The sequence below is a fragment of the Dysidea avara genome, chromosome 15, assembly GCF_963678975.1.
Source record: "Dysidea avara chromosome 15, odDysAvar1.4, whole genome shotgun sequence".
NCBI lineage: Eukaryota > Metazoa > Porifera > Demospongiae > Dictyoceratida > Dysideidae > Dysidea > Dysidea avara.
The window spans coordinates 10543497-10552639 of record NC_089286.1 but is presented as its reverse complement, the minus strand read 5'-3'; the positions used below and the strand labels follow the sequence as shown (position 1 = coordinate 10552639).

Below are 9143 nucleotides of genomic sequence, written 5' to 3'. Positions count from 1 at the left end.
CTAGAATGTAACTGTCTTGAATAAATTGTCTGTTGTAAAATTCAACCAAGTAGTGTACAATTATTTGTTGTATTTTCTTTTGTGTGACAACTGTTAACTACATGCTGATCATTGTGATGTGGATATTCAGTTTTTGAGTCATGTTATAATGCTAGATGCTAGAATGTAACTGTCTTGAAATAAATTGTCTGTTGTAAAATTCAACCAAGTAGTGTACAATTATTTGTTGTATTTTCTTTTATGTGACATCTGTTGACTACATGCTGATCATTGTGATGTGGATATTCAGACGGTGAGTCATGTTATAATTAGAGTTGCACCGATGTAAGATATTAGCCGATGTTCCGATAGCCGATAAATGAGAATCTTTTAGTGCTGATGTCACTAGCCGATCCGATATATCATAACTATATTTACTGTAGTAATAAAATAATATGTCACCAACAAAACTGAAAAGGCATACAATATTTAGTTTACTAACAAAACGTTTAGAATGCATAGTTTGTCCCCACTAAAACAAAATTGTTTTGAATAAACAAAAGTTCCTGTGATAATTCTGGTGAAATTCTATTCCTTTTCTCATCATGTAGCTCTCCAGCAGCTGAAAAGAGGCGCTCTGATGGCACTGAAGTAGCAGGTGCAGCCAAATAACGACGAGCTAATTTAGAAAGAATTGGGAACTCTTGAGTGTGCTGCGACCACTACAAATAAGGGTCGCCTGTTTTGAAGTCAATTATGGGCACACTTAAATATCTGTCCACTTCATTGGTAGTTGCAGAATGGTCCTCACTACTGTCATCTACAATTTCAGTAAAGACATCCAAAAGAATAGTACTTTTCAGAGGACAAAGTCTTTGTGATCCACTTGGTCCTTCAACTTCAGAATCAGTAGTGTTGTTTGAACCATCACTAAGCAAAGACATTTCATCCAAAAGTATTTCCTTGATTGTTGCCTTAATGATGTTACCCGAAAAAAATTCTGTTTAAAACGGGGGTCTAGAATAGTGGCCAAACATAGAAGTTTGTTTTCCTCAATACCAGTGAAACGTGATTTTAATGAGTGTAGTAGTTCAGTCTTCATTCCACGGATTCCAACATCATCAGTGTTTTTTTCTAGTGTCTTCGTCAAAATTCTTATGTATGGAATGATAACAGAGATTGACGCAAGGTCTGCAGAAATAGATCTGGTAATCTCTTCAATAGGACTCAAAATTTCAATGCACTTTCTCAAAACATCTAGCTGGTTCGATGAAAGTTGGTGGACACCACTATTTTCAGCAGCATAAGCTGCTAGAGCCATCTTTTGCTCCTGTATTGACTGTAACATATAAAATGTTGAATTCCACCGTGTTGCTATGTCTTGCTATAGCTTGTGTTGTGGAATGTCCAGGCTTTCTTGTATCCTTTTAAGATTATGTGCAGCATTCGAGGACCTATGAAAATGTCCTACAATGCTCTTGCATACAGCAATCATGTCACTGACTGCTCTCTGAGATAGTAAGCTATTATTAATCACAAGCTGCAAAGAATGGGCAAAGCATCCAAACTGTGGGAGTGATGCATCACGCATGGCTTTTGTCATGTTACTTGCGTTATCAGTGACAACCACATGAACTCTTTCTGGAAGTATGTCCCATTCCTTCAACATGCTGTGAATTTGTGCAGCAATGTATTCACCTGTGTGGGACTCTGTTAGGCAGTGTGCATTCAAAATGACAAAATTTCTCTTAAAATCACTATTAATCCAATGTGCTGTCAAACTGAGCAATGCGGTGTCATTAACGCTGGAACTCCAGGCATCTGTAGTGAAACTTACATAGTTTCTATCCATGAGTTCATTAGCACGACATTGAGTAGCATCAGCACTGTCACCATTGTTAATGAGCTTCAGAACCTCAGCTTTCATACCTTTGTAGATCTTTGGAATGACGGTTTCTGTATAGTAATTCCTGCTAGGACACTGATAGCGGGGTTCAAGTGTTCTTAAGACTTGCTTAAATCCAACATCTTCTACTACTGAGAGTGGTTGACAATCGACGGTGATCATTTCGCCAATTTTACGGTGAACACGTTGAGCTTTGTGATTATTGATATCCCAAACTTTCGTTAGCTCTTGAGTTTCCGTTAAGGAAAGTTGTCGGTGTAGTGATCTTTTTCTTGTTTCTTTCGGCTGTTTAGGCTCTTGGTTTACCTTTTTTTCTGAATACTCTTTGTAGACTTCTGGATGATTAGTTTGCAAATGTTGCACGAGATTACTGGTAGTGAACGACTTCGTTGTGGTGCCACCCCTTGCAACACACACCTGGCATTTGCCACACACGGCAAACTTGCTATCCTCAGCGACGGAAAAGAATTTCCATATAACAGACGTTTTTCTCTCGCTGGTCGCCATTTTCACAGAACAATCGAGAACAATAGCAAATTACAATGTATCCGGGCGTGCGTAAATCACGTGTGCATATACTGTATCGGCTCATACAGTACAATTTAATCCGATACCGATGCGCTAATTTAGTGCCGATAATCGGGTTTTCCGATAACCGATCCGATTATCGGTGCAACTCTAGTTATAATGCTAGATGTTAGAATGTAACTGTCTTGAAATAAATTGTCTGTTGTAAAATTCAACCAAGTAGTGTACAATTATTTGCTGTATTTTCTTTTATGTGACATCTGTTGACTACATGCTGATCACTGTGATGTGGATATTCAGTTGGTGAGTCATGTTATAATGCTAGATGCTAGAATGTAAATGTCTTGAAATAAATTGTCTGTTGTAAAATTCAACGAAGTAGTGTACAATTATTTGTTGTATTTTCTTTTATGTGACATCTGTTGACTACATTCTGATCATTGTGATGTGGATATTCAGTTTGTGAGTCATGTTATAATGCTAGATGCTAGAATGTAACTGTCTTGAAATAAATTGTCTGTTGTAAAATTCAACCAAGTAGTGTACAATTATTTGTTGTATTTTCTTTTATGTGACATCTGTTGACTACATGCTGATCATTGTTATAATGCTAGATGCTAGAATGTAACTGTCTTGAAATAAATTGTCTGTTGTAACAAGTAGTTGACAATTATTTGTTGTATTTTCTTTTATGTGACATCTGTTGACTACATGCTGATCATTGTGATGTGGATATTCAGACCGTGAGTCATGTTATAATGCTAGATGCTAGAATGTAACTGTCTTGAAATAAATTGTCTGTTGTAAAATTCAACGAAGTAGTGTACAATTATTTGTTGTATTTTCTTTTATGTGACATCTGTTGACTACATGCTGATCATTGTGATGTTGATATTCAGAATGTGAGTCATGTTATAATGCTAGATGCTAGAACGTAACTGTCTTGAAATAAATTGTCTGTTGTAAAATTCAACCAAGTAGTGTACAATTATTTGTTATATTTTCTTTTATGTGACATCTGTTGACTACATGCTGATCATTGTGATGTGGATATTCAGGGAGTGAGTCATGTTATAATGCTAGATGCTAGAATGTAACTGTCTTGAAATAAATTGTCTGTTGTAAAATTCAACCAAGTAGTGTACAATTATTTGTTGTATTTTCTTTTATGTGACATCTGTTGACTACATGCTGATCATTGTGATGTGGATATTCAGACCGTGAGTCATGTTATAATGCTAGATGCTAGAATGTAACTGTCTTGAAATAAATTGTCTGTTGTAAACTTCAACCAAGTAGTGTACAATTATTTGTTGTATTTTCTTTTATGTGACATCTGTTGACTACATGCTGATCATTGTGATGTGGATATTCAGACCGTGAGTCATGTTAAAATGCTAGATGCTAGAATGTAACTGTCTTGAAATAAATTGTCTGTTGTAAAATTCAACCAAGTAGTGTACAATTATTTGTTGTATTTTCTTTTATGTGACATCTGTTGACTACATGCCGATCATTGTGATGTGGATATTCAGACCGTGAGTCATGTTATAATGCTAGATGCTAGAATGTAACTGTCTTGAAATAAATTGTCTGTTGTAAAATTCAACCAAGTAGTGTACAATTATTTGTTGTATTTTCTTTTATGTGACATCTGTTGACTACATGCTGATCATTGTGATGTGGATATTCAGGGAGTGAGTCATGTTATAATGCTAGATGCTAGAATGTAACTGTCTTGAAATAAATTGTCTGTTGTAAAATTCAACCAAGTAGTGTACAATTTATAGTTGTAATATGGGCACGAGTGATTTGCCAGAATTGTATGCCCAAAGTCTGAGTGCGTAGCGTGTGAAGCAAGTGGCCTGGCTGACTTCCCCATAAACAGCAGTGGTAACTTAACTGTACCAGTTACATTTTTGCATGCACAGATTGTCACTTTATCGTTACATTTTCACTCCCTTTTAGCTATTTTCTCTGACAAGCTAACAATGATGATAAGCAATACTGTAGGCCTCACAATCAAATAACTGCTCTGTAGAATACTCAGCCAACACCGTTCAAAATCATATTTAAACTCGCACGCAACGACAATATCCGCTGTTCCCTGTTCGCCTTACATGGTTATGCTTAGAGGATTATGGTGTTTACAAAATCACCATTTAAAACCACTGCTTGTACAAAAAGGAGTAGAAGTGTCTGGACACAATCGCTCGACTCTTGGCCTTTTCTTGGAACAAACTACTGTTTACAGACACATCCTCACATTTCTGTCTAAACCAAATATCAATGCCTTGTAAAGTGTTTGAAAATCTCCAATCTTCATTAATTATCACCCTTTTCATGTGGCCACCCAAGATGGGTTCAACCTGGCAGAATAACCCACATTCAACCCAGGTTCAACCCAGTTTCTGTTCACAAGCAATCATCACATGATGGTATTCATTGAATGATAATTGTCTCCTATGCATGTTATGTATTCATTAAAAACCGCAACTTGCTTTTGAAGCCATAAACTAAGTTCAACCCTACTGCTTTGTAGCTCGGTTATGATTTTTAAAGTGACCATATGAAAAGGGTATTAGTTGTCATCTCCCTCACACCCATTTCCTTTTGTAGTTTAGCTTTACTATTCTTTATATCTACAAGTACACAGGAATTTTCAACTAGAGTAGGGACCATAGCACATATATAAAATGTACTGAAACAAGCTGGAGTAGTGCACGATATTAAATCACAGTAAAACAATAAGAAGTGTTATATCCCTACTGTGCATTTCCATTATGGTATCTTGAGCACAGTAGGGTTCTTATTGTTTTACTATCATGCACTATTGCAGCTTGTTTCAGTACTTTTATTGATGTGCTATGGTCCCTACTCTAGTTGAATATTCTAAATTTTTCCATGTACTTGTTTGTTAACTTTTTTGTAAATAATTATTATGACTGGTGAGCCCACACATACCGCATCTGAAATGGCACCGTGCATCCCAATTATCGTCTGAAAAGTGAAGTATCCATTATGCTTCGTTGTCAGCTAGGTTCAATGCGTTACGCAGCATTTCGAATTAAGAACTGTTCGAAAAGCATCTCTGCAATCCACGCATACCGAAAGAAAGAAATGGTGCCGCACACCGCAGTTATACAATTATTGTCTGAAAAGTAAAGTATCCATTACACTTCTTTGTCGGTTATGTTCAACCCGTTACACAGCAGTACGAATCAAGAACTGTTTGAACAGTACCTCTGCTATCAAAATAGCCACTATGAAGAATACGAATGATTTCCGTTACGAAGGGAAGCCATCACGTGCTACCGCCAAATTGGCACTTTTCGCTGTCAGCAAAGATGAATGGGATACAAAGGAGGACACCATGAAGAATGCACTGTACGTAATGCAGTATGCCAAAAGGCACCTGTCGGGCCAAAGCGATGTCAAACAGTGAAAAAATCAAGTCCATAGCCTTAGCCATTATCAAGTTACACTTGTATCAAGGCATCGGTCAGTCAGTCAGTAGAAAATTCCAATAAATAAGTTGTTTTTCTACGTGTCATAAGTAATGCTCCAGTTTAGTTAATTAATGGTGTGCTTCAATATACTCAACATAAAAAACTGACTTACCCTGCCAAAGATATTTTGGGTGGTTAGGCCATTGATGGACTGCAATGGAGGTCATCGTCATGCACACTATACTTTTATTGATCTGATGTGATATTTAAGTTAGAAATTATGTAGCTATCTCTTTCATGTGATACTCAACTACATATGCTAAGCATGTCAAGCTAGGGAGTAGGGGGGCTTGAAAATATATGCTTTGAAATGGCATGTGGGGCTATTTTTTTTAATTGTAACTGCTAATGCCTGATATGCATGATCAATTAACTCAATGTAATGCCATGCAGTTGTCTCACTAGAACTCAGTTTGAAAAGTAATTTAAAGACAATTAACATACATAGTGTAAATGATTTAGACCAAGCACTGTAATGGGAGCAGTGGCTATAATCTGTATTGAATGCTCTATTAGAGTATATTACGATGACTGCTGTATTAGAGTATCTTAATCTTTTCATGCAAACTGAAAAGTGGTCCAACCAATGCCGGACTGTGTTACCATGGGCTCTGGCCCTGCTTACTACAGCCATAGACTCTATTATGTGTGGTACAGTAATGCTGTCTAGTAGTAATATTTGAGTAGAAAATTCAGTGTGCCAAAACTCAGACCTGCTCAGCCTGAATTATTGAGCATTTTTTTACAAGGCAGCTGCCTCGGTTGCCTTATAAATAAATGGTAGCTACGCCACTGAGCTGGACTAGGCCAATACACTTCCACTAATTTATCCATTTCACTTATAATCCAATCATGCCAGATATTCTATAACCTGGTTTCAATTCTGATATCGACCCGGGAGATGTGTACAGTAGCCAGCCTACTGATACTAGCTACTGATACTAGCTAATGATCGAGCTAGAGTACTGTCTTACTGATGCAAAAAATGACTGATCATGACTACTGAATCACAACCTTGACATTTCAGCACAAGAAGGATGGTGAAGACCAAAATAGAAGCTCTTTTATGTGACTGTTTAAAATACTGTAGTATCAATGTCTGTGAATGATTGATTAGTAATCAGCTCTACAGTACATAGGTGGCTCCAATGATTGGCAGACATCCAAGTTGGTAAAACACAGGAAAGGAGAAACAACAAAAGTTTAAAGATTTGTGACTGGATCTGCAAAAAAGGGACATAATCGAACTAGCCTAAATTTACAGTATAAAGCATTTAATACATAGGGTGAAATGCTTGCGTATCATTGAAAAAATTCCGTAAAATTTTTTAACCTTTCTTAGTGAAGCAAAGGACTAACAATAAAAATCTGGATATCATCTTATTCACCTGCTCAAGAGGAGTTGGAAAATCTTTGTTTCATTGCAGTAGATCCAAGGATACGTAAGTTATGAGCGTTTGTTTACATCATTTCAAAGCGATCGTACGCGACTGATTTTTCTTCATGAATTTTGCCTTTGTCTGCAATGAAGAAGAGTGAGTAAAGGAAAAACTTACCCAGTAATTGATTCGTGGCAAACACGATGGTGAAAACGTTAGCCCGTACCTCAACCCGTTGGTAAGTTACAGCAGTTTTTGTAAGCGCCTGTAATTTATTTTCCCTATACTTGCTGTACAAATTGATTTTTCTGTTGTTGCTACTTTGTAGGGCTGTAACTCCCAAAGGTATTAGCAAATGAAGCTGAAACTTTGCCAGAGGGTACGCTTGGCTAGGTAGATTATAAATATTTAATAAACAGGAATTCGAAAAAATGCGATTGTGTCCTGTTTTCGCAGATCTGGTAGCATTTGGTAAAATTGTTTGATTCCATTCAACTTTCACAATGTTCTGACAGTATGTTAGTATATGTATGTCTGAAAAGTTATTCCACACACTGGAATTTTAAGTTGGATTGGGAATCAAAAATGGAAAGTAGTGACACAAAGAATTGCTAAAAAGTGGTGAAACAAAGAAGGTTGCCTATACCTCCTGCAGATATACTAAGACTAGTGGACGTTTATTTCCCAATAGTTATTGATTGAAAGAGGGATTTAATGTCCACTAGTGTATCTGCAGGTATAGGCAATCATCCTTGTTTCACCACTTTTAGTATTCCCTTGTTTAACTACTTTATGCTTTGATTCCTTATCAACTTAAAATTCTTATTTTTTCTTCTACTTGTAAGGTAGAAATTAAGTTAGCTGAACAGATGAAAAGAATGGTTCAATACTGTTAAAGGTTTAACCTTGGGAGTTAGGAGTTAGGTCCCTGGTTCGAACTGTCGACAGTTTTTGTGCACTTTTTGCAACTTTGTGACTGTTCTATTAGAGTATTTTGACCCAAGCAGTGTTACATTATGTTGCTTTTTCCTGTAACTCTGTAATTCTTACTTAGATTTTATTTAAACCACAAAAGGTTTGAGCTCTGATGGTTACCTATACACAGACTGATTTTCAAGTCATCTCTTTGGCGGTATCCAACAAAATGACTTTGTAATATTTCAACAAAATGTGTTAACCAAAAAGTCCAGAAAATGTAAAAAAATGTCAGGAGCAACATGGTGAAGGCTATGCAAGATGCTTCCTTGGCACACTTCGGTTGTTTTGCTCACTCACTAGAGCTGGTTGGGTTATTGTCTCAAAGAGCTATAGCTGACATAACAATTATTTGTAGGAGTATAGTGGGTCACTTTCACCGACTCCCTCATCATGCTATTACCCTTACAACCAACCACAACACAGCACCACATTGGGTTGTGCGCCACCAAGCGTGGGCTACTGTTAATGACTTTAACACACAAAATCATACTAACGGATTTACACTGCACAAAGCTACTATTACAGCCCATCAGTTTTGTACATGTTGCTGATATCTAATCCAAAACAGCCTAGCTGTAAAAAAAGTGTGCGGCCCTCAAAAAGGTTATGGTGAAAAAAGATGTGAAATCCAAGGTGGCGGCAAAGAAATGGCTGTGATGGTAGGTTAATGGTAAAAATTTTAATAACGACAAATCAGGTGAATTTTGTGCCAATTGACCAAGCGGCACCAAAATTCACCTGAATTGTTGTTATTAAAATTTTTACCATTAACCTACCATCACAGCCATTTCTTGGCCGCCACCTTGGATTTCACATCTTTTTTCACCATACCCTTTTTGAGGGCCGCACACTTTTTTACAGCTT

At 36.9% G+C, this 9143-nt stretch overlaps 1 protein-coding gene across 1 annotated transcript; it reads right to left on the bottom strand.

The window, feature by feature from the left end:
• Positions 1–1363: 1363 nt before the first annotated feature.
• Positions 1364–2392, bottom strand: LOC136245270 (zinc finger BED domain-containing protein 4-like). Its single transcript, XM_066036759.1, has one exon. It carries the CDS (start codon positions 2390–2392, stop codon positions 1364–1366), a length of 1029 nt encoding a protein of 342 aa, XP_065892831.1.
• Between the last annotated feature and the right edge of the window lie 6751 nt (positions 2393–9143).

Excerpts from the sequence above, each read along its gene's own strand:
- LOC136245270 (XM_066036759.1), bottom strand. The coding sequence starts at position 2,392 with ATGGCGACCAGCGAGAGAAAAACGTCTGTTATATGGAAATTCTTTTCC.